At 33.7% G+C, this 26,438-nt stretch overlaps 2 protein-coding genes across 2 annotated transcripts in view; one reads left to right on the plus strand and one right to left on the minus strand.

Moving 5' to 3' along the window:
• SLC25A48 (solute carrier family 25 member 48) overlaps nt 1-26,438 on the minus strand; it is a 131,804-nt gene that overhangs the window by 14,135 nt on the left and 91,231 nt on the right. The gene's annotated exons all lie outside the window — the stretch shown is intronic.
• On the plus strand, nt 11,895-17,986 carry IL9 (interleukin 9). The gene is given in 5 exon segments (XM_031949302.1): nt 11,895-12,194; nt 12,306-12,341; nt 12,437-12,469; nt 14,328-14,459; nt 17,879-17,986. Coding segments are annotated over 5 exon segments (552 nt in total). The 5' UTR covers nt 11,895-11,951.

Here is a 26,438-nt window from a genome sequence, read left to right on the forward strand (position 1 = left end):
GTGTGATATATATTTGTCAGATGCATTTTCTTGAGGATATTTGAGCATGCTATTTGTACAGAAGAGGGATTCCATGTATTTTGAGGTGCTCCAGATGGTGCTACTAGAAGATCCCCTCCCCCCCCCTTTTTAAAATAGACCATTCTTTGCTTCATTTGTTATTTATCTAACTTTGATCACTAGATGGGCAGTTGCCTCAGTCAAACTGAGACCTGTATAAAGACCTTAGTTTTAAAAGGTCAACGTCTCCCATTACTTCCAGGGCGATCTTTAGTTTCCTGATTTATCTCACCATTAGATTCAGATGGCTCCAGAGGAAAAAGTGAGTTTGTAACCTTTCACAGCCCTTCCTCACTTCTATTTAATTCCCTTGCATGTCATGTCCTCACTTCCTTGATGTCATGATTTCCTTCAATTAATGATTGACAAGCAGCAAACATTAGCAAATGATATTGTAATGACTTTTAAAATCAAGTTCCAAAACTAACTTTACGGTACCACTTCACATCTCTCAGATTGGCTAAGAAGACAGGAAAAGATAATGATAAATGTTGGAAGGGATGTAAGAGAGCCAGGACATTAATGTATTGTTAGTGGAGTTGTGAAATAATCCAACAATTCTGGAGAGCAATTTGTAACTATGCTCAAATGACTTTAAAATTGTACGTACCCTCTGATTCAGCAGTTTCACTACTAGGTCTGTATCCCAAAGAGATAATAAAAGAAGGAAAAGGATGCACATGTGTAAAAATGTTTGAGGCAGCTTTTTTTTTTTTTTTTTTTTTTTTTTTTTTTTTTTTAGCAAGGAACTGGAAATTGAGTGGATGCCCATTAGTTGGGGAATAGCTGAATAAGTTATGATATATGAATGTAATGGAATATAAGTATTCTGAAAAGCCTGGAAAGATTTACATGAACTGATGCTGAGTAAAGTGAGAAGAATTAGGAGAACACTGTACACAATAATAAGATTATATGATGATAAACTGGGATGGACTTAACTCTTCTCTACAATGTGGTGATTCAAAGCAATTCCAATAGACTTGGGATAGAAAATTCCATCTGGATCCAGAGAGAGAACTATGAAGACTGAATGTGAATTGAAGCATAATGTTTCACCTTTTTAAATTTTTTTCTTTCTCATTTTCCCCTTTTGCTCTGATTTTTCTTACACAACATGACAAACATGGAAATATGTTTAAAAGAATTGTACAGACTTAACCTATATCAGATTACTTGCTATCTTAAGAAGGAGGAGGTAAGGAAGGGAGGGAGAAAAATTTGGAACACAAAATCTTAGAAAAATTAACATTGAAAACTATCTTTACATATATTTGGAAAAAATATTACAGCCCCTCCTTAATAAGATCTATGTTCAATCTACCACTCCATATAAGAACAACTAAATGGATTTTTTTAAAATGCCTGTTAAATTGTTACTGTTCAGGTATTTCAGTTGTGTTCAATTCTTTGTGACCCCGTTTAGGATTTTCTTGGCAAGATGGAGTGGTTTTCCAATCCATCTCCAGAACATTTTACAGATGAAACTGAAGCAAACAGGGTTAAGTGACTTGCCTAGAGACAAACAACTGTCTAAAGCAAGAGTCCCTGACTCTAGGATCAGCACTCTATCTACTGCTTCACCTAGCTGCCTATTATCAAGACTCATCTGTACCTATGTCTGGGATAGGAACAGCAACCTGGTGATGAGTTGAATAAAGAGAGAATGATTTAGACAAGATTTGACAAACTGCAAAGTACTTTTCAGTTGCTCCCTGTCACCAAAAAGGAAAAATGTCTTTAAATAAATGTCCTCCCAGTGAAGCTCTGTAGTGGCAAATCTTGGATGCTATAGCGTCTAGAGAATCAAAGACTTTGGGGCTAACCAAGGACAATTAAGGATCACACAATGGACATAAGTGGTCTAGCACATTTTCCTACTGATAATGTAGATTTAAGTAATGGTATAAAATTGAGAGGATATATAATGGGTGAGACAGTTTTAAATATATATATATATACAAAGTGATTACCAGTGGCATTCATGCTGACAAAAAAAAAAGACCTAAATAAAAGAAGACCTCTACCACTCATGAGAAAAGTTTCCAAATGAACCAGAATGTATATTTTGCAAAGCAAAGAATTAAAAACAAAGTAGATGCCCACTGATTGGGAAATAGTTAATAAAAATGTGGTACATTATGAATGCAATGGAATATTATTGTGCTACAAGAAATTACAAATATGAATACAAAAAATGTGGAAAGATTTACATACACTGCTCTAAAGTTAATTGAGTAGAACCAAGAAAACAATATATGTAATAATTACAACAATATAAATAGAAAGAACAATCACAAAACAATTAAAACTAAATGTTGCAAAATTATAAAGAACAGCCATGCCTCTAAAGAAGACATCCCATCCTTTCTGAAGAGATGCAGAGCCATGTATGTGATATACGAAACATTTTTTCAGTTTTTTTTTTTGAGATGTATAGATCAGTTTTGCTGATTTATTCCTCTTTTTTTTTTTTTGTGAGGCAATTGGGAATAAGTGAGTTACCTAGCTAGAATGTGTTAAGTGTCTGAGGCCGATTTTGAACTCAAGTCCTCCTGACTCTAGGCCAGTTCTCTATCCTGAGCTATCTAGCTACACCTCTTCTTTTTCTTTCTTATTTTAAAAAATAATATTTGTTATATGGAATAGCTTTCTTGGAGTATGAGGGAGAATGATTCTTAAGAGAAATTTTGGTGATAAAAATAAAGAGCAGAAAATCAATAACATTTATTTTAGGAGTAGAAAAGAAGACTTCCACTACATTAAACACATCACAAAGAATAATATGGACAAGAATCACACAATTTGAGAAGGCATCAATTGTTTGTAATCTGAACTGAGGAAGGAAATATCCACTTTGATAAGTTTATAAATCAAACCCTTACTTGATTATAAATGGAAAAGACAGGGTCTGAAACTTCTTTATCTTTGTTCCTCTAACAATGACCAACACAATAATTTGCACATTGTATATTGGTTTTTATTCTGTCCTATTAACCCCAGTGCTTAATATACCTTACATGTCTCATATAGACACTTGAATTGCATTGAGTAAAAGTTATGGAACCATCATGGATTCTGATGGGTGAGCTTTTTATCTTATTTTCCCCTAAACCCTCTACCTCACTTCTAGGCCACTGACTTCAACTATTTCATATTATGGAGACATAATATTACCAATCCCTTGTTCCCCCATCAGAATATAAACTCATTGAAGAAAGGGACTATCTTGTTTGCTGCTATACTTTGTCCCTAGGATTTAGAATGGTGACTGGCACAAGATAAGTGCTTAATTTGTGTCTCTTTGTCTCTCTCTCTCTCTTCCTCTCTTTCTCTTTCTCTCTCCCTCTATGTAGATTAGAGGTTTTTAATCTTGGTCCTATGAACTTTTTATTTTTTCCTGAGGCAATTGGGGGTAAGTGGTCCCAGGGTCACACAGCTAGGAAGTGTTAAGTGTCTGAGATCAGATATGAACTCCGGTCCTTCTGATTTCAGCACTGGTGCTCTATCCACTGCACCATCTAGCTGCCCCTCACCCCCACCTCCATGAACTTTCTTAAAATTTTTGATAAATATATTTCAGTATAATTGATTTCTTTTGTAATCACATGCATTTTTTAATGCATTACTCTGAGAAGCAGTCCATAGATTTCACTAGGTATGCATGTGTGAGCACATATAAGACACACGGACAGACACACACAGACACACAGATATACACAAAGAGAGCTCTTGATCATGTGCTTAATAAATTTTTGTTAAATTGTAGGATGGTGACCTGGCAGACCTAAATCATACACTAGGTGGAAACTGCAGACTTCCTGGGTCTAAAATAAGCCTTTCACTGAATTACTTAGTAAATAGACAGAAGCAACACTTTGAAATCTTGAGTTAGTAGACACTAGACCTGAGATGTGAGAAAAACCTAACTTAGATACATAGACCCATCCTGGGGTTATTGTGTACTTACAGACTTGTTGGAAAACACTATTCTAGAAAGACTTACTTGATATAAGATGCAACAATAGAGTTTTTTTTCTTTTTTTTCTTTTTTTTACTTAAGGACTCATTTACTGATTATTCATATGATATTTTAAATTGAATGTAAAAGATAGAGTGGGTTTTACTTGGAACTTTACATTCTTTTGGGTCTTTTTACTCTATGACTTCTTAGAATAATTATTTTATTTTATTCTCAGGGAAATAACTTTCATTACTCAAACAAAACCGTCAAGTTTCTTTATCTTTAGAAATAGGTCAGAATTGTCTTTTGTCACACATGGTTTATAAAATGTGTCATCTCATCCAATGACTTGGTTATCATGTTAGATGTCAATTTCCCCTGGATGGTTAGACTTTGATAAGATGTTACCTCATAAATCCTTTTGGTATTTAGAACCAATGAGTAATTTAGAAGCTTTGTATATTTTTTCAGGAGACACTATTTTGCATACTTACATTTACATTTTTAAATAGAATCCTAGAAGCTAAACCTCAAAAGTTTCTGTGGCTCAGTTTAGATAAGCATCTGCATTTTATATGTTTGCTTAACTTGCTATTCTTAGTTTTCTACAACTCAATGGGTGGGGAAGATAGTGAAGAATTTCAAATATATTAGTTTTAAAATTATTTACTTTCAGTAACTAGCATGGTGTCTAGAGAATTGGGCTGAGTTAGAAAGACCTGAGTTCCAAGTCTGTGACCTATGAAGTTACTTAATCTCTCAGTATTCCTGACTATTCTCTAATATTTTAAAATTCAGATGAGATATTTATATGCATTGATACAGTATCCCCTACACCACTGAAACCACAAGTCCAGTTTTTTTTTTAAAAAAAAAGAAGTCAAAACCCAGAACAGAATAATGAGAACCAACCAAAACATGGGTTACTAGTGATGATCATGCTAAATAGCCTTTCTTATCCTTTTTCTTCAATAATTTTCTATTTTCTTGTTGGACAATATTATATCAATAATTTACTATTTACATTGAATAGAGCTCATCTTTCAGTTTCCAACAAATTCAATTAAAGACATATTTTAGAGTATTGATTATGTATGAAGTACTGTGCTAGATACTGTTAGTGTTCTTTCCAAAGCTTAAGTCTGACCATGCTACCCCACCCATCCCTTCCCTACTCAAATAACTTCCCAGTAGCTCCTTACTATCTCCAGGATAAAAATACAAAATTCTGCTTGGCATTCGAAACCCTTCACAAAATATAATCTACTTTTCCAGTTTTCTGGATTTTTTAAAATTAAATTTTCTGGATTTAACATATATTTTATATATGGTAAACATGGTAGAAATATACGCTAAATCCAATATATGTATACATATTTATATAATTATTGTGCTGCACAAGAAAAATCAAATCAAACCAGTAAAAGAGAGAGAGAGAGAGAGAAAGAGAAGCAAAATAAAATGCAAGCAAACAATAACAAAAAGAGTGAAAATGCTATGCTGTGAACCATACTCAGTTCTCACAGTCCTTTCTCTGGATGTAAATAGCTCTTGTCATCACTAAACAATTGGAACTGGTTTGAATCATCTCACTGTTGAAAAGAGCCACATCCATTAGAATTGATTATTGTATAATATTGCTGTTGCCATGTATAATGATCTCGTTCTGCTCATTTAACTTAGCATCAGTTCATGTAACTCTCTCCAGTTCTGAAATCATCCTGTTGGTCATTTCTTACAGAACAATAATATTCCATAATATTAATATACAATATTTATTCAGCCATCCTCCAATTGATGGGCATCCACTCAGTTTTCAATTTCTTTCCACTACAAAAAGGAATGCTACAAACATTTTTGGACATGTGGGTCGCTTTCCCTCACTTAAGGTCTCTTTGGGGTATAAGCCCAGTAGAAACTCTGCTGGATCAAAAGGTACGCACAGTTTGATAACTTTTTGAGCAGAGTTCCAAATTGCTCTCCAGATTGATTGGATCCATTCACAGTTCCAGAACAATATATTAGTGTCCCAGTTTTCCCACATCTCTTCTAATATTTGTCATTATTTTTTCCTGTCATCTTAGCCAATCTGAAAGTTGTATAGTGTAAAACCTCATTTTCTGAAAAGAAGTCTTTCAGAATTCTAGTACCTTCCATCTGTGAGTTTTCGCTAAATTGTCTGTATCCGTTAACTTGTTTGTACATAGTAGTTTGCATATTTTCTCCACATTTAGAATGTAACCTCCTTGAGGATAGAGACTGTCTTTTTACCTTTCATTGACAAGTCTCATGTGTAGTAAGGACTCTTAGCCTGCATGTGGCAAGGGACTGTCTTTGTGTGCCTCAAAAAGAGTCAGAATTAGCACTTCCAGTTCCTTATCCTCTCTCCCCCTCCCTCCCCCCCATTCTTCTCAAAAGGAGACTTTTATTTCTGCCAGGAGGAGAAGCAGAACAGGGGAAAGAAGGCACCACTCTGTCTTCCTAAGAGAAAGGGGCTAAAATTATGTCATCTGCTTGTTTAATAATTGTTTAATTATTAGATTAGGGAATTTGAGTGCAGATTCAAGCTAATTTCTAATCGCTGTTTCAGTATGACAATGAGAGTAAATATAGGGAAGGAGAACTCCCAATATATCCTTTCTCATTTCCTTCGCACATTTTCTTTCAAAGCCTTCCAAATACTGAACTAGGTCTGGCATTGTATACAGAGCAGTTATACTGAACTCATTTTTTACATCTGAAAGCTAAATTGTATGTTAGAGACATACCAGGAAACTGAATTTCTTCCATTTGAATTGTCTTAGGAAGAGTCTCTAAGATCATCTGGCAAGATCAGAAATCAGACACTAAGAATTGATGTCTTTATATACATATATATATATGTATATGTATATATATATATATATACAGCAAGTTGAGAATAGGGACATGATGTCAATTGTCAGCTCTTTTCTTATGTTCTCAGGCTCTTTCTTTACACCGGCTTGAAATAGAGTTGACCTTCTCCACAATCTCTATTAAAAGCTGGAAGCCAGAAGTACTTTAAGAAACTAAATATTTGATATCTCAAAGGTGTTTGAAGAAAACTGGAGATCTCCCATTTTTAACATCTCTGTCCTGGCCCTGACCCAGGGTAGAAACTTTGTCTCTTCAATGAGGAAAAGTTTCATACAAATGTATTTTGGGACAGGATTTACATTTTTTATATTTTCAGTGTTTAGCATAATACTTGGTACATAATAGGTGCTTTATTAATATTTAATGAATGACAGAAAAATAGGCCTTGCCTGTAATGCTGGAGAAACTGAGGCAAGATAGAGATTAGAGAGCTTTTAATATTTTATTTGGGAGGGAGAGATTTACTGGGACCAATGGATTCATGGTTTGGTCCCAGAGCTGAATGAGACTATTGTCTCCAAGAATCCAGAATCCAGCTGCCAAAGTGAGTTCTCAATGACATACATATGCATGTGGTTCCAACTACTAGGGGGTAGACTGAGGCAAGAATGGAGTCAGAGCACTGAGATAAGGAACGGACTATCTATATGGTTCTGACAGGGTAGAGAGAGGCATAGGACATTTTGATAAGTAGGGAAGGTCCAGGGTCATGATGTCTAAGATAGAAGGTCTTTCTTCTTATCTGGATCATAATGATTAGGAAGAAGGGTGGTATTGCAGGATTGAGCAGAACAATTAGGAACTGAGGCAGAACAATTCAGGAAATCCGAGGCAGGACAATTTAGGGAAACTGAGGCAGAACAACAAAAGGGAACTGTGACACACATGCCTTCAGAAAACTTGCATTTTTCTTTGGTGTATATAACATGTATAAAACTGAGATATAATATAATACAAAGTAATTGGAGAGCAAAAGAGTTCTAATAACTGGTGGGTAAGGAGAGACCAATTTGTTCTTTCATATCTCCTTTGTAATTCCTAATTTCATTGAGAAATGGTATTATTATTCATATTTTTCTTGTCCACAATGAAGATGAAAAAATTTTAAAAAATAATTTGTTTTCATAATGGTCTGTAATTCAGATTTTATATATTTATATTTTTTAAATTTATACATGATATAGATGATCATATTCTCAATTTAGCAAAGTTGTCATATTGAGTTTCTGTATCAGTTATTTAATGAGTAAGTTGGAAAGAATAGAATGAGTATTATTATGGGGGAAACACTGCGCTAAGTACTGAGGATTCAAATAGAAAAAAAAAGCAAGACATTTTCTCTTTTCAAGAGGGGAAGAATATTCAGATGCAAGTCAAATGGAAAGGCTTTAATGGGTAGAGTTATCTTATCTTAATATTGTGTAAAACAATGAATAAGCCATATACATTTCTGATACTGATCCATTTGACAGTGCCAAGAATTTTGTCAGTGAATCCTGAAAACTTAGATCTTCAGAAATCACTGTAAAATTATGAAGCTGAATCTCCATAGAAGTTTCTTAAGTTACTCAAAAACACCTCTAAGTATACTATATATGTCTTAAGTTCTCAACTTATTTTAATTCACATTTAATAACATTAAAAAAAATATGTCTCATATATGCCCATTAAAGTTCCCCTCTCCTGTCTCATTCATGTGAAAATGATTGTGAATGTTTAAAGGCTAGTGTACATTCAAACGGAAGAACTTTGTAATCCTATCAGTGGGCTGTATTGCAAAGACCTTTAAATGCTAACTGGAGAATTTTATATTTGATTCTAAATTTAGGTGGTAGAGTGCCACTGGAGTTAATTCAGTATGTATATATATGTGTGTGTATGTGTGTATGAGATGGTTAAGACCTATACTTTATAAAAAATTAACTTAGCAGAAATATGAAAAATGGATTGGAATGGGGAGAAGCAGAGAGACCAATAAGTAGGCAATTGCAAAAGTCTAGGCATGAGGTGATGAGAGATTTATTATCATGATAATAGTACAAGAGGGCTAGAAATGACAAGATTTGACAACAAATTGAATACATAGAACTATGAGAACAGGGAAGTTGAAAGTCTTACCAGGGCAGTGGATAGAGCACCAACCCTGAAGAGGACCTGAGTTCAAATTTGATCTCAGACGCGTAACACTTCCTAGCTGAGTGGTCCTGGGCAAATCACTTAAACCCCAATTGCCTCAGTAAAAAAAAAAAAAAAAAAAAAAAAGTCTTACCAAGACTTGGGTGACTAGTAGAAAAGTGGTAGGTACTCTTCACCAATGATAGGGAAGTCTAGAAGAGGAAAGAATATGGGGAGGAAAGATAATGAATTCTTTTTTGAATATGTGGAGTTTGAAATACATATAGGATATCCAGGATAAAGAATATAAATTTGTAAAAAATCCAGTTAGCAATTATATTACTTTCTTCAATGCCATGCAGCAATACGTACATAACAGTGGAAAAGGCAAATGATAGGTGTAATTTCAGGCCGAAGCTTAGAAAATAAGGAGCAATGATATTTTTCTCATCTTTTTCCTCTTTATTGCCATAGTCACCATCTGGTAGAGCATATGTTATACCTTACTATTATAACAAACAAACTTTCTTGCCTCTTTTCTTTCCTTCCTCCAATCTATAACATATATCTATGCAAGAATGATGGTTTATAATAATATAGTTGGTCATAACACTCCTTTACTCAAAAATCTTCACTTTCTGCCTATTTTATATTTCTTAGATGGTCATTCAGGAACATCCATAATATGTTATCACACAACTGTAGGCAACAGTGGATTTTTTTATGGGTAGTAATGTAGGGCAAAAAGTTGCTAATTGGTTATGCATTCCTCCTCCTCCCCTTTCTCCTCTTCCTCCTCTTCTTCCACTTCCTCCTTCTCCTCCTCCTCCTCCTCCTTCCCTGACTCTCAATTTCACTAACTGAAGCTTCTAGAGGAATGATTTGCATAATCCATGATTATTATTGATGTCTTGAGAGTGAAGACTAGAAAGGAATTTCCTTACTCTTAAATGTGGAACAAAAGTTACAGGATGTTCCATTGCATAGAATTAAAGAAAATAGACTTGAAATGTCCAAGGGACATCTATGATCTTTCACAAGAGGTCTGCACACAGCTGATATACACTGTCTGGGTATTTATTTGTGCTTGTTATTATTTCTTCTTCATATTTCCATCCCTTGATATCTAATACAATTTGTTATATATGAAAGACAAGTAATACATGCTAAATTGAATTTAATTATAATCTTTAAAATTTATATTAATTTCTTATTGCACAAAGATGTTCAGCTCCTTGTAAGCAGGAGCCGGCTTTCATCTTTATTTGGATCCCCAGCATTTAGTGCAGTATCTGGCACATATTAAGTTCTTAATACATTTTTATTTATTAACTGACTGATTATTATATTATTGAAACACTGGGAAGAAGAGATTTAATAAGTGTTAAAAGTGGGGTTGAAGGAAGAGGAGGAAGTATATTAGACATATTCTTTCAACTGAAAAAATACAATATATAGTAAATAAATTAATTAATCAATAATTAATTGCATACTAGGCATCATTTCCTAACTAAGGCTAGGAAAATAAAGAATGGCAAAAATACCAAAGCAGGTAATCTTGTTCTCTGAGAGCTTGCTTTTACTCTATAGACATAATCTAATATGTACAGAAGTAGGCAAATGACAGAATTATTAAATTATTGAATTGTATAAAGTCATTTAAAACAATTAAAAACAAAAAGGATGGGGTCCTGTTGAAGGATGAGAAATGGTGAGGAGTAAGAGATACCCTAAACAGAGATGGGGTCCCCAGGTATGTGTCACAGGTTTTTTGTGAAAGAATTAGCAGTCCCAATCTGCAAGTGAGGTTTTGGGCCAAAAAATGGGTTTATTTTTACTAAGAAACAATTTCCCTCCGTGGACTGCTTCCTGATCGGGAATTAACAAAGGTAGGTTTTTGGCAAAGATGGGTTTATTTACACTAAGAAGCCTCTCAGTGGATCATTTCCTATAGGAATTAGCAAACGTCCGGATACAGAATCTTGTTTTTTATTAACCTTTTATGGTTTGGAGCTAGGGAGCAATTAGGGGCTAATTTTCAAATCAATAAAGGGTAGTGATAGTCCCAGACCAAAGTGATTCCCAGATCAATTGGGAAATGGCAGTTTCCCATGGGAATCAGATAGGAGGGTGAGGATCATTTTTAGGAATTTCCCCAGGCCAGGTGCACATCCTCCATAAAGATCAGAAGACATAGAGCCCTTATTTCATCAGTCTTACCTATTTCCCTCCTAAGTCAATCATTGGATTTGATCTTGAAATGTATTTAATGTTGTTTAAAGTTATAGTAAGTACATCAATACTAAGTAACCTGATGATGAAATTTAGATTTAATACCCTTTCAAAGTTGTTCTGCAGTTTTGCTTAGGATAAGGTCATTTGCAAGGGGGTATGAAGCATTTTGGACAGGAGTAAAATGTGGTCCAGTAATAAAAATTACTTTTGAGATTTATGAATGAAATGTGCTGACTCCAACAGTAATTTTTAAAATAAATTGCAAGAAAGGAAGTTACCCTATGATCTCACTCATCCTCTCCCCAACACACCCATCCCTGTCTACAACCAAAAAAAAAAAAAAAAAGATCTCATTATAAGAACCTATGACTGAGTAATATTCTCAGTATAATGAAAAATAATGTAAAAAAAAAAAAACCCATATAACTTTTAATGGAAAACACCAGCATTCTCACAATTAGAATCCTATCATGAAAAAAAGTTAGAGGATAAAATCTTAAACTTTTCTTAATGCAATCTTATAACTTAACCTTTTCAAATGATCTTTTCTGAGGATTGAAATTTCCTGGCACAAAATCAATTATACTTTGTTAAGTGACTCAATTGGATTTTTTTCTTTAAAATGGTGGTCTAAGCTTACATAGAAAAAGTGGTATCAATTTGATGTCAGGGGTTTTCCATGATTGAAAGGCAATTTATAGAAGACACAATTTAAAAGGAGAGTCTGCAGACTCAGTTACACATTGAAGAAAAGATGTTCTTCCAGGGGCTTTTCTTTTCCATCTTGCTTTTGTCAGTGAGTGGAAACCCTGCTCAAGTCCAGAATCAAATGAGTTTACAAAGAAGTTCAAATCCAAATGGGAACGATTGCTCAAGTCCAGAACTAACTTTGATTACACAGGATCTCATTAAAATTTTGGAGGTATGTTCAGGAGGGCTGGTGTTTTTCATGGTGAATAATTTGAAATTTATTAAGACTGAATTCAACATGACTTTTTTTTTTCTTGGTCTGTGTATATGTTTACCAATTTAGAAAGATGCTGCTGCAACATGCAATTGTAATGCCAATGTAAGTGAATAGATCAACATTTTTAAGCCCCATTGAAATTTTCTATTGTCAAGTGTCACATAATAGAATCTCATATTTAAATATCTCTCTTGTAGGTGACTGACTGTTTATGTCTTCCTGTATCTTCTGTAAGTATGATTTCCTATCTTTTTTGTAAGGAAAGTAAAAGAAAAAAAAATTGTGTGGACTATATTTATTTATTTGCAAAAAGCATTCATTTTTTGAATTGCATTCATCTAAAAATTTAATTGAATAGTAAATTATTGTAATGATTTCGATGATAATGAGAGCTACATTTATATGTGCTTTGATGTTTGCAAAGCTATTTATAAAGATTATCTCATTATTATGTAGGAACATGTTTCTTGTCAAAAATTTCAGTCTCTTGAACTCATAAGGTGAGCATAGTGAAAAAGTATGGCACCAAAAGGTAGTTTCAAATTTCACTTCTGCCTCTACTTAGGGAAAATTTTTCCTAAAAATGGAGTCAGGAATTGGGGCAGTATTTGAATTCATGTCTTCCAGTGTCCTTTTCTATTAAATGACACTATCTCTTATTTACTTAGAAAAAAACTATAATAACTATTTGGGGCAATTAAATGGATAGACGATAGAGCACTGGGCTCAGGATCAGATCAGGAACACTCATCTTTATGAGTTCAAATATGACCTCAATCACTTACTAGCTATGTGACCCTGGGCAACTTATGTAACTCTGCTTTCCTCTGTTTCCTCATCTGTAAAATGAGCTGGGGAAGAAAATGGCAAATCATTCCAGTATTTTTGCCAAGAATATCCCAAATGGTATTACAAAGAGTTGACAGGACTAAACAACATAATTTATATTTGTAACTTTTATCACTGGATTTAATATTTATTGATTTTTAAAAATATTTTAAAACAGGTTAAGGAACAGATTCCTTTTTTCCCCCCTCTTTCCTTCCTTCCTTCCTTTTTTCCTTTTTCCCTTCTTCCCTCCCTCCCTTCCTTTTTTCCTTTTCCCTTCCTTCCTTTCTTCCTTCTTTCCTTCCTCCCTCTCTTCCTCTTTTCTTCCTTCCCTTCTTCCTTCCTTCCTTCTTTCCTTCCTTCCTTCCTTCTTTTCTTGCTCCCTCCCTCCCTCCCTTTTTTCCCCTTTCTTCCTTCCTTTCTTCCTTCTTTCCTTCCTCCCTCTCTTCCTCTTTCCCTCCCTCTCTTCCTTCCTTCCTTCCTTTCTTCTCTCCTCCCTCCCCCCTCCCTTCCTTCCTTTCAAAACAAAATACATTTCATGTATAATGGGGTTTCTTCCTACCCCCCAACCTCACATATTTCAAATGTAGTAAGATAATTTAATTTGATAGAAAGAACATTAGATTGAGTTTCAGAAGGCTTAGGTTGAGTCCATACAACTTCTGTTGCAAAGTGAACTCTAAAGATTAATTTTCTTATCTGTAAAAGGAAAATATTAGATGATGATCTATAAGGTTCCACCAACTCTATATAATGTGTTCCTAAGAGCTGTAAAGCATAAGAATCTGTTAAATAGGAAGTTCAGAGCATGGTTGTCATCAGGACCCTTCTTCACCCTGAAGTACAATATTGAGGATTTTTTTTTTCTAATGAGAAATTCCTTTTGGAAAATGACAATGGATATAATATTGAGAATAACTTTCTAAATTGTCAAATATTCTTAATGTAAGAATGGACATGTTATATATCTAGATGATATTTTAAAAAATAAAATTCTGGCTTAAGTACTGCTAAAATCTTGTAGTTTTGCTTTAAAATCACCATACAGGGGGCAATTAAATGGTGCAGTGGATGAAGTACTAGTTCTGGAGTCAGGAGAACCTGAGTTCAAATCTGGCCTCAGACACTTAACACTTACTAGCTATGTGACCCTGAACAAGTCACTTAACTCCAATTGCTTCTCAAAAAAAAAAGACCATATAATATAACATAATGCATTTAATATAATATGATGTAATCTAACATAATGTAATGTTTTAGCAGCACAACTGTAGTTCATCATGCTTTCAAGAAGGACTGGAAAAGATATCCCATAAAATGAAATCACAATATAATAATCAAATCATAAGAGTGAAGAAATTTGTTTCAGGACTGAAGCACAACAAATGCAAAGTAAGTTTTTTTTTCCTCCTTTTATAAAGAGTTTATGATTTTATCTGACTTTGATTGCCAGATAAATTTTTCTGTCAGAAGTAATGAAGTTGATTTTGGTGACTTATTATTGTCTAAAGAAGTCTGAGAATTCCAAAATACAAAAAGAACTCACATTTATGTGCTACTTTAAGAACTGCAAAATATTTTCTACATAGCTATTCTATGAGTTCAGTAATTTCGGTAATAAATGCACCCATTGCAAACAGAGAAAACAGAGGCTCTGAAAATGACTTGCTTAAGATTTTATATCTAAGTTTGAGTAGAATTGAATGCAAGGACCAAGGCCAGTGCCTACATCCAAATCTCATTATATATTAACTGCCAGGTTGCCTCCAAAACATGTCAGAAGACCTGAATTTCACCCTTTGAAATGTGAGCTTTCTTTATATCCCTTAGCTTAGCTTAGCACAGTGCTACTTAGTAAACAGAATAATTATTGATTAACTGCAAGTGGCCTCTGTTCTAAACAACCAGTTTAAATATTGTCACAGCCTATGTACTTATTTACTTCTTTCTGCTATAGGAAGATGGACTCTTGCATAAAATGTTCAGAGTCTGGGCCCCCAAACAAACAAATCATAGTGGTAAATTGTGCCCTGGAGGCACTGCTAATCAGTATTATCAATCATCAATATGAAGTCCAGGACAGAATTTATAAATAAAGAGAAGTAAACCAGCAAACTTCTTAGCTACAGGAAAATCAGCAGCAAGTGAAATTTTGATAGAAAGCAAAAAACAAAAACAAAAATAAAAACTAAGCTTCCGGAATTACTTCTAAAATTTATGATTGCTCATGTGGATTTCCAACTCCAAAGGTTTTACAAACATTCTCTATGTGAAAGGATCAGCAAATGCTTGTGATTCTGAGAAAAGAAAGAAAACTTCTATTTCAGTGATTCAAAGATTGTCAATAGGAACATTCTAAATCTACTGCTTAAAAATCTTGAATGTAAATGTCAGCGAAATAGTTAAGAGAATTACCAAGAATATTCTAAAGGTCTGTCTCTCTTGGGAGAAATGTCTATTCTAATTATCCCACTTTGATAATGGTATAAACAAATGGCTTTCAAAAGTGCCTTTCTTCTGAAATACATTTCACACCAATTAGCAGATTCTCCCACCAGGAACTACCTTTGATACTGCAGTGCTTTAAAGCTTATGAGCTGCTTTACATTCACAATTCAATTGAATCTTTCTGATAACTATGTGAACTAGGTACTACAGACATATTCATCTTTACTTTCCATTTGAGGACCCGAAGCTCAGAATCATAGGATCATAGATTTAGAGCTAAAAGAGGTACCAGAGATCATCTGGTTTAAGTCTTCATTTTACAGATGAGAAAACTAAGATCCAGATATGATGTTATGACTTATTTGTGACTGTATGGCTAATAAGTATCAAAGACAAGTTATAAACCCGTCTCTTCCTGACTCAGCTGAGTACTGTACACACTATGCCTACCTAAGTACTTCTTGTCTTAAATTATATGTAATTATAAGCATATTAGCTGTCACTGATTGACTTGAGCAACCAAAAACTGAGAGAAGGCGAGAAAAGATACAACATCCTTGAACTAACTTCTAAGGTAGTAAGTAGTGCAGTCATAACAATGATCTTTTTAGAAGAGTATAATGGGAAAGTGAGCACATACAATATTTCTTGACTAAAGTGTATGTGCAGAAAAGACACTGGAGGATTGGTCAGGGTACTTACTATTCAGTTGATTTGAGATAGTGGAAAGTAGGTTCAATTTGGAGTCAGATTTCAGTTCAAATTATGTTTGCTTTTTTTTTTTTTTTTTTTTTTTTTTTTTTTTTTTTTTTTTTTTTTTTTTTTTTTTTTTGTGATGTGATCAAGTCACTTAATTTTCTGGGGTCTTAGTTTCCTCATCTATAAAATGGAGTTGGACCAGATGCAGGAAAATGCTAGAACTATATTCTTACTGTTTGGATATCCTATTAGTGGAAAATGATTATAATGATTACAAAATTAACAATATAAGCATTTACATCCCTGAAATCAGGTAAGGCTCCAAATCAGAAAAAGGCTCCAGCGCTTTATTTATTGTTTTGTTGGTTGTCTACATTTAAGAAGATGCTGAAAATGTTAATCATACAAATTAAACTTAAAAGTATGTCTTGTATTTTTTTTCCCCATTGAAAGTCAGTTGTTGGGGCAGCTAGATAGTGTAGTGGATGAAGTGTTGGTCCTGAACTCAGAAATATCTGAGTTCAAATCCAGCCTCAGACATTTAATACTTTCTAGCTGTGTGACCCTGGGCAAGTTGCTTAATGATGATTGCTTAAATTTGTTTTTTCTCTCCCAACATGATTCATAAAGCAATTATGTACTAAAATAGAAATAAAATTACTACAATTAAAAAAAAGAAAAAAGTCAGTTGTTAAACATTTGTTCACATGTCCCCAAACAGGTAGAGCTAAGAACACTTTTTAGTGCCAGATAACATTGACATTATTTCCTAGAATTTTCTTTGTGATAAAAATGTGACTGAAGCATGAAGGGATAAAATAAGCTCCTTTATCAATCTTAACAGACACCCTAAAAGTTCCTTTATCCTTCTTTTGATGGAACAAAGAATTGAGATAGTAAATGACTGGTCTTGGTTGGAATTAGCCCTGGACAGAATTATTGAGGTGTGTGGTTTGTTTTCTGGGCTGTTCAATCTCTCTTTTCAAAAAACATTCTCTCTTCTTTGGTTCCAAATATGAATACCATTCCAAAAGGTTATCCAGGGCCATCTCCACTCATGCTGATCCATATATTTCTGTTCCAGATGGCTTTGGAGGAAAGAATGAGGTTGGTGACTTTGAACAACCCACCCTTACTTAAATCCAGCTCATTTGCATGTCATGATATCACCTCCTTGTTGTCATGGTCTTTTTAAAGAACAAAGGACAAATAATAAAATAACTTAGAAAATTATCAATTTATCTCTGTTGATATGTAAGCTTAATATATAGGGAACAACTCTCTAATAGTACAATTCATAATGAAGTTGTATTCAGGAAGATTTGGATTCAATTTGTACCTTTGACACTTTCTAGGTTAAGACAACAAGGACAGCTAGTCTCTGAGATTAGTTTTCCCATTTTTAAAGTAGGGCTAACAATACTTGTATAGTATTTGTGGTTATTGTGAAATACAATGAAATGAGAACACTCAAAACTTTAAAGTTTTATATAAATGTTAAATTATTATTGTTACTATTACTGCTATTGTTTTTTTTTTATTATTATTACTATTACTAGATCAAATTTCACCCAGTTCCTAAGGTAATTTGATTCTTACTGACCAATATAGACTGGCCATGATTGTTTAAGTCACTCTAAATTTGTTCTATTTTCTTTTTGCAGCCTTTTTCATGTATACAACCATGCAATGAAACTTTCACTGTGAACACAATGGAATTTATAAAAGTTCTCCAGGAAAATTTCCAGAAAGTAGCTATTTTTAAAAACTAATGAACAAGGAATTATTATTTATCATATTTATTATGTAAATCATCCTATTATAATTATTGTACTGAAAAATTATCATGAAAGTCCAAATGAGAATCTCAAGGAGTTTAAATAAACTTTGATAATTTGTTTGAAAGCTACTCTTTTCATTTTTCAATAAAAAATACTAATAAAAATAATTTTAATGAGTTGATCTAAGTTGGTATCTTCTATTACTCCCTTTCTTTAAAAAACCTATTATTTTATTCTAATAACATTTTCTTTCTAAATGTTGAGTTCCAGATTCTCTCCCTTCTTCCCCCATCTCTCCTATCCACTAAGGAAAACAAAATAATATCAATTATAGATGTGAAATAATGAAAACCATATTTCCATTAATCATATTACCAAAGGAAAAAAAAAGAAAAAGAGAAAGAAAGAAAAAGAGAGAGAAAGAAAAGAAGGAAAAAATGAAGGACAAAGAAAAAAGAAAGGAAGAAGGAAGGATGGAAAGAAGGAAGGAAAGGAGGAAGGGAGGGAAGAAGGAAAAAATTATATTTCAACTTACACTGATAATTTATCAGTTATCTCTCTGGAAAGGAAAAATATTGTCACCTTCTTTCAAAGTAAAGAACAGAAATACACCCCACAACATATTTTAGTATATTTGATAAGAATTTCAGAATAACTAATATCTTTATTCCAAACAAGTGTCTTGAAAATATATAACCTAAGAGTGGGGTTTAAGAATATCTGGTTATGAAATTGGGCAAAGAAAAAGCTTGTTCCTTGTAGAGGGATCTTAATATGTATGAAGTGGCAGAGAAAGAAGTCAAGTCATTATAGTCAAGCCTATAGGGGATCTGTGGCCTGGATCATATGTTGTTTTCCATAATTTTTATGTACTTAGGCACATAATGCTTTCACTACCTAGAACAGTCATTTATTAAGTGTTTATATATTATAGGATGATCAGCTATGTGGCACAGTGGATAACATGCTAATAGAGTCAGGAAGACCAAAAATAATTTTCCTCTGTTTTCTCATATATAAAATGAATTGGAGAATGAAATGGCAAGGCACTCCAGGATCTTTGCCAAGAAAACCACAAATGGGGTCATAAATAGTTGGATAAGACTGAAATGACTGAATGACAAATACTACAGGCAACATTATAAATGCAAAGGAAAGGCAAAAACAAAACAACAAAAGCAGTCTCTGCCCTTAAGGAGATAACATTTTAATATAAATAACTAGGTACAAATATACAAAACACAGAGTAGATGAAGGTGATCTGAAGGGAATGGCATTAGCCACTCCTGAGATTGGATTGGTTGGTTGGTTGTTCTTCTTCATTCTTGAAGAAGAACCAAAATGATTTCAATATGTTAAAATAAAGTTACTCTGACTGACTATGGATGATCAATAGGAACTTGGAATGCTCTGCCACAGGTCACTCACAAACAGTCCCTGTGAAGATTTGGGTGGCTTCTCCAATTATAGATCTCACATTTCTTCTGAGCTAATTCAATTTGCTTTGCTCACAGAGCACAGCCCTTTCTCTGATGAGAGCACAATCTCCCATGTCATACAACTGATTACAGAGTTCTTAAGGGAGACTTTGAGAGTGTCTTTGTATTACTTTTTCTAACCATCTTGTGAACACTTGTCCTGTGTGAGTTCTCCATTGAAGATAGAATTGAGTTGAATCTTGCAATCAGAGAAACTAAATGACAGAGTAAGGGAACTGAATATTCCAGGCATAGAGGACAATCAGTGCCAAAGTACAGAATTGGGAGATAGAGTATCTGATTCAAGGAAAATCAAATAGGCCAGGATAAACTAGATCATGAAATATGTAGAGAAGAATAATTATATAAAGACTGAAAAGACAGAAAAATGCCAAGTTATAAAGAGTTTTTAATGTCAAAAAGGAGATTTAATATATGATTTCAAAGGTGATAATGAATTACCAAAACTTACTGAACAGGGAGGTTACATAATCAGACCTTTGCTTTAGAAGAATCATCTTAGCAGCTGGGTAAATGATGGATCAGAACAGGCAGAAAGTTAAGATAGAGACACCAATTGGAAAGTGATTACAGTAGCCTAGGTGAGAGGTGATGAGGATCTAAAGTATGTTTGTGGCTAAATGAGTGGAGAGAAGGGGATACTGTGAACAAGAGATGTGATAGTAGAAATGACAGTGTTGGATTGGGTATGTGGAATGAGCAAGAATAAAAAAACAATTTTATTAACATGACATTACAGACTAGAAGAATGATTCCTTTGACAATAATATGGAAGTTTGGAAAAGAGAGACTTATGGAGAATTGTTGTTCTATTTTGGGTATGTTGAGTTTGTAATGCCTAAGACATATTCATTTCAATAAGTCTGAGATACATGGCTATTGCTCTACAGAAAGAGTAAGGCTGGATATATTTATCTGGTAATGTATAGTATCTGGTAGCATCTGAATAGTGATGCTAATGACACCCATGGGAGGTGATGAGATCATCAAGTAAAATTGTACCAAGACCCAAACAGGAGCCTTGGAGAATAGTCTTGGTTAGAGAATTCTCTCTCTGGAGAATCCCATTCCATTTAAATTACGCATTGTCATAGGGATATATTGGATTGTATCATTTTTCAGAATTGTGTCATTTCCAAAATATAGAGCTTTGAAATTCTACTTTCCAATCTCTTATATTTCCACTCTCATTTTGTCTCAGACCAAACCTTTACTTGATTGATCTTATTCTCCAAATACATATTTCTTACTTTAAGTTTCACCTGTTCTTAAACCCAGAACTGATCCAACATTTTACAGTTTTAATACTTTATTAACTTTCTAAAATCCCTAGGCTTTCCTTCCTAATGGAACTTCTAATAGTTGGCTCTGGACTCTATTAGGACTCTTGATTAGCCAATGTTTTCTTCAAAAGCTTATCCTGACTCAGTTTTGATGTGTCTGTCTCCACACAAGAGAGATCCTTTCTTGCTTCCAATCTTGGATCATTAATGAACACATCAACAAAGATTCTTAGAGATTCTGAGAGAAGCTAGGGAAACAACTCTTTACCTTACCTACCTGAAGTAGACTTCTGTCCAATTCCTTCTCATTTTATGCAAGTATCAGGAATCTAAGGCAGAACTAGAATCCAGTTCTTTCTAATTTTAAGTCTTATGTTCTATTTATTTCATCATGCTGTCTCAGGATTACCTACCTGAAGTAGACTTCTGTCTACTCTTTCAATCAGAGGAAAAGACCCTCTGGGAAGGAATTTAATGGAGTATTTAGTGCAATGCCTATTATGCAGTAGATACTTATGTTTATTAATTGGCTAACATTCCTTGGAATGTCTAGTTCCTTCTCATTTTATGCAAGTATCAGGAATCTAAGGCAGAACTAGAATCCAGTTCTTTCTAATTTTAAGTCTTATGTTCTATTTACTTCACCATGCTGTCTCAGGATCACTTAGTAAAATTTATCCAATAGGGAATTTGCATAAATAATCCTCTGAGTTAAAAAGAAAATTTGTAATCTGCTATTTTTCTCAAGGGTTTAAATATTCACACTGACAGGCTTTCTGACAGCTTGACTACACAATTCCTCAGTTTTTTTCAGCTTCAGAGGTACAAGTGTATTTGATGTTTTGAAACTTTATTGATTTACTATTAATCCAGAATCCCTAGGCTTTCCTCCCCAAACCTCACCAATTTTTTCAGTTTCCAACTTACAAATTCAAATTCTCATTTTTGAATTATTTCCACAACCTGAATCTTTATCCTTCTCCAAAGTTATTATTGAGTGCTGATAGAGAAAAACATGAAATCCACTTGGTTTTTCTCATTACAAATTTATTATAACTTGCTGCTCAGAAGTTCTGCCCTACTTGTTTAAAAATCTTTATTTTTGGGCAGAGCCAAGAGGTGGAGAAGACATACATGTCTATCTAAGCTCTTCCTTGCCCTCAGACTACTTCATGTATGAAAGGCCTTGGAATTGGTGTTTGACTGTCAAAACTCACGAATATTGGGAGTACAACATATTACCAATAGAACATATTCTCAAAATTCACCAGAAAAGGTCTGTTTTTGCTCATGGGTGGGGATGATTAGGCCAGGTGTAGCATCAGGAAAGTTGGAAGTGAGAGCATGGAAGACAGCTTACTCTGAGCAGACCAGAGGTGGGGCAGGGTGTGGTCTCAGCTGGCTGAAAATTTGCAGGAAGAACTTACTAGAGTATGAGACTGTGACCCCAAAACTTTAGAGTCTCTCAGGACCCGGCCACACCCACCCAATACCCAGAGTAGCTCAGCATGCTCTCAGAGTGTAACCACTGATTCCAGTTCAGCCATTGCTGTTCCACTGCTGCTTTACTGCTACTTTCTGTTGTCTGTAGAGGAAGCTTGGTAACACCACACTGTCCTAAAAGCAGACTGCAGGGTTCTTTTTGTTTTGTTTGTTTGTTTGTTTTTTTGGTAAAATGAGTAAAAAGTTAAAGCAAGCTCTAACTATATAGCTTCTATACTGATAGAGACCAGACTTCAAACCCTGAGGAGACTAAAAGCAGATTGTCTTTAGATGAAACCCCAAAGGGGATATGATCTGGTCCCCAAAACACAAGGCTTTCATAGAAGAAAATAAAAAGGCTTTTACAAGAGAGTTAGAAGAAAAATGGGGAAAGGAAAGAAAAGGTTGGCAAAAGAGTCTAGATAAGTCATCCCACTCATTAAAAGATAGAATGGATAAAGAAATCAACTCCCTGAAAAACAGAATTAATGAATTGGAAAAAGAAAATAGCTCTCTAAAAATTAAATTAGTGAAATGGAAGAAAATTCCACAGAACAAAGCAACTCATTTAAAAACTCAATTTTACAATTACAAAAATAAAAAAGTAAATGAAGAAAATAATTTATTAAAAATCAGAATTAGACACCAAGAATCAGTCAAGCAAAACCAAAAAAAATGAAAAAAAAGAAAAAAGTGTTAATACCTACTTGGGAAAACAACAGAATTGGAAAATAGATCTAGGAAAGCTAATCTGAAGATTATTGGACTTCCTGAAAATTATGATGAAAAAAAGAGCCTAGATACAATATTTTTCAGGAAATCATCAAAGAGAACTGCCCAGATGTTATAGAAACAGAGGGTAAAATAGACAATGAAATTCATTGATCATCTACTGAAGGAGATCCCAAAATCAAAACTCCAAGAAATATTGTGGCTAAATTCCAGAACTATCAAGCCAAGGAAAAAATATTACAAGCAGCTAGGAAAAAACAACTCAAATACAGAGAAGACACAATAAGGATTACTCAGGATCTAGCAGCATCGACATTAAAGGATCGAAGGGACTGGAATCTGATATTCTGAAAGGCTAAGGAACTTGGTATGCAGTCAAGAATAACTTAACTGGTCAAAATGAGCATTTTTTTCCAGGGAAGAAAATGGACATTTAATGAAATTTAATTCCATCTATTTTTGATGAAAAAACCAGAACTAAACAAAAAGTTTGACCTCCAAATATAAGACTCAAGAGAAACATAAAAAGTAAAAAGAAATCTTGGGAACTATATTTTGGTTATGAGTATACATAAAGAATACATGTACAATTTGGTTTTACTGTTATAAAAAAGAAACTAGGGGTAGAAAAGAAAATAATATCAGAAAAAGGGAAAAGTGGAGGTACTACATGTCATGAAGAGGCAAAGGAAATCTATTATATCTGAGGGAAAGAAGGGAGGGGGGATGAACATAGTGTGTATCTTACTCTCATCAGAATTGGCTTAAAGAGAAAAATATTAGACATATTCGATTTACAGAGAAACTTCTCCCACCTCATTGAAAAGTGGGAGGGGAAAAGTGAAAAGGGAAGCAGTAAGCTAAACAGAAGGGAATACAGAAATTGTAAGGAAAAGGTTTAAGAAAAGGGGAGGGAATCTAAGGTGAGGGGAGGAATCCTAAAGAGGGAGGCATGAGGCAAGTGGGACTCACAAGTTTAATACTGGGGAGGGGGATAAGGGAGAAAGAAAAGAGAAAAGCATAATCTGGGGTTAACAAAATGGCAGGGAATACAGAATTAATCATTTAAACCATAAATGTGAGTGGGGTAACGTCCCCCATAAAGCAAAGGCATATAGCAGGCTGGATTAAAAATCAGAATCCTACAATAGATGTTTACAGGAAACATACTTGAAGCAGGGTGATACATACAGAGTAAAGGTAAAAGGTTGGAGCAGAATCTGCTATGCCTCAGGTGAAGTCAAAAAAGCAGGGGCAGCCATCCTGATCTCAGATCAAGCAAAAGCAAAAATTGATCTAATTAAAAGAGATAAGGAAGGAAACTATATCTTACTAAAGGGTAGCAAAGATAATGAAGCAATATCAATATTAAACATATGTGAACCAAGCGGTGTAGCAACTAAATTCTTAAAGGAAAAGTTAAGAGAGGTGTAAAATGAAAGACAGCAAAACTATAATAGTGGGAGATCTCAATCTTGCACTCTCAGAACTAGATAAATCAAACCATAAAATAAATAAGAAAGAAATTAAAGAAGTAAATAGAACACTAGAAAAGTTATGTATGATAGATCTTTGGAGAAAACTAAATGGAGACAGAAAATAGTACACTTTCTTTTCAGCAGTTCATGGAACCTATACAAAAACTGACCACATATTAGGACATAAAGACCTCAAATTCAAATGCAGAAAGGCAGAAATAATAAATGCGTCCTTTTCAGATCATGATGCAATAAAAATTACATTCAATAAAAAGCCAGAGAAAATAGACCAAAAAGTAATTGGAAATAAATAATCTCATCCTAAAGAATGATTGGGTGAAACAGCAAATTATAGACACAATTAATTATTTCACCCAAGACAATGACAATAATGAGACATCATACCAAAATGTGTGAGATGCAGCCAAAGTGGTAATAAGGGAAATTTTTATATTTCTAGAGGCCTATTTGCATAAAATAAAGAGAAAATCAATGAATTAGGCTTGCAACTAAAAAACTAGAAAAAGAGCAAATTAAAAAACCCCAGTCAAACACTAAACTTGAAATTCTGAAAATAAAAGGAGAGATTAATAAAATTGAAAGTAAAAAAAAAAAACTATTGAATTAATAAATAAAACTAAGAGTTGGTTCTATAAAAAAAACACAAAATAGATAAATACTTGGTAAATTTGATTAGAAAAAGGAAAGAGGAAAATCAAATTGTTAGTCTTAAAAATGAAAAAGGAGAATTTGCTACTAATGAAGAGGAAATTAGAGCAATAATTAGGAGTTACTTTGCCCAACTTTATGCCAATAAATTATATAACTTAAATGAAATGGATGAATACCTTCGAAAATATAGGTTGCCCAGATTAACAGAGGAAGAAGTAAGTTAATTAAACAGTTCCATTTTAGAAAAAGAAATAGAACAAGCTATTAATCAACTTCCTAAGAAAAAATCCCCAGAACCAAATGGATTTACATGTGAATTCCACCAAACATTTAAAGAACAACTAACTCCAATGCCATATAAACTATTTGAAAAAAATAGGGATTGAAAGAGTCATACCAAATTCCTTTTATGACACAGACATGGTACTGATACCTAAACCAGGTAGGTTGGAAACAGAGAAAGAAAATTATAGACCAATCTCCCTAATGAATATTGATGCAAAAATCTTAAATAAAATATTAGCAAAAAGATTACAGAAAATCATCCCCAGGATAATACATCATGACCAAAATAGGATTTATACCAAGAATGCTGGACTGGTTCAATATTAGGAAAACCATTAGCATAACTGACTTATATCAATAAACAAATTAACAAAAATCATATGATCATCTCAATAGATGCAGAAAAAGCATTTGATAAAATCTAACATCCACTTCTATTAAAAAACACTAGAGACTATAGGAATAAATGGACTTTTCCTTAAAATAATAGTAGCATCTATTTAAAACCATCAGTAAGCATCATATGTAATGGGAATAAACTGGAACCATTCCCAATAAGATCAGGAGTGAAACAAGGTTGCCCACTATTACCATTACTATTCAATAATTTATTAGAAATGCTAGCTTTGGCAATAAGGATTGAGAAAGAGATTAAAGGAATTAGAGTAGGTAATGAGGAAACCAAATTATCACTCTTTGCAGATGATATGTTGGTATACCAGAGATTCTACTAAAAAGCTATTAGAAATAATCAACAACTTTAGCAAAGTTGCAGGATACAAAATAAATTACACATAAATCCTCAGCATTTTTATACATCACAAACAAAATCCAACAGCAAGAGATAGAAGAGAAATCCCATTTAAAATAACTGTCAATAGTATAAAATATTTGGGAATCTATCTGCCAAAGGAAAGTCAGGAACTATATGAGTAAAACTACAAAAGGTGTTTTTGCTCTTTTTCTAGCTTTTTTAGTTGCAAGCCTAATTCATTGATTTTCTTTTTCTCTA

This window comes from Sarcophilus harrisii, chromosome 2 (genome assembly GCF_902635505.1).
Source record: "Sarcophilus harrisii chromosome 2, mSarHar1.11, whole genome shotgun sequence".
In the NCBI taxonomy this organism is placed as follows: domain Eukaryota; kingdom Metazoa; phylum Chordata; class Mammalia; order Dasyuromorphia; family Dasyuridae; genus Sarcophilus; species Sarcophilus harrisii.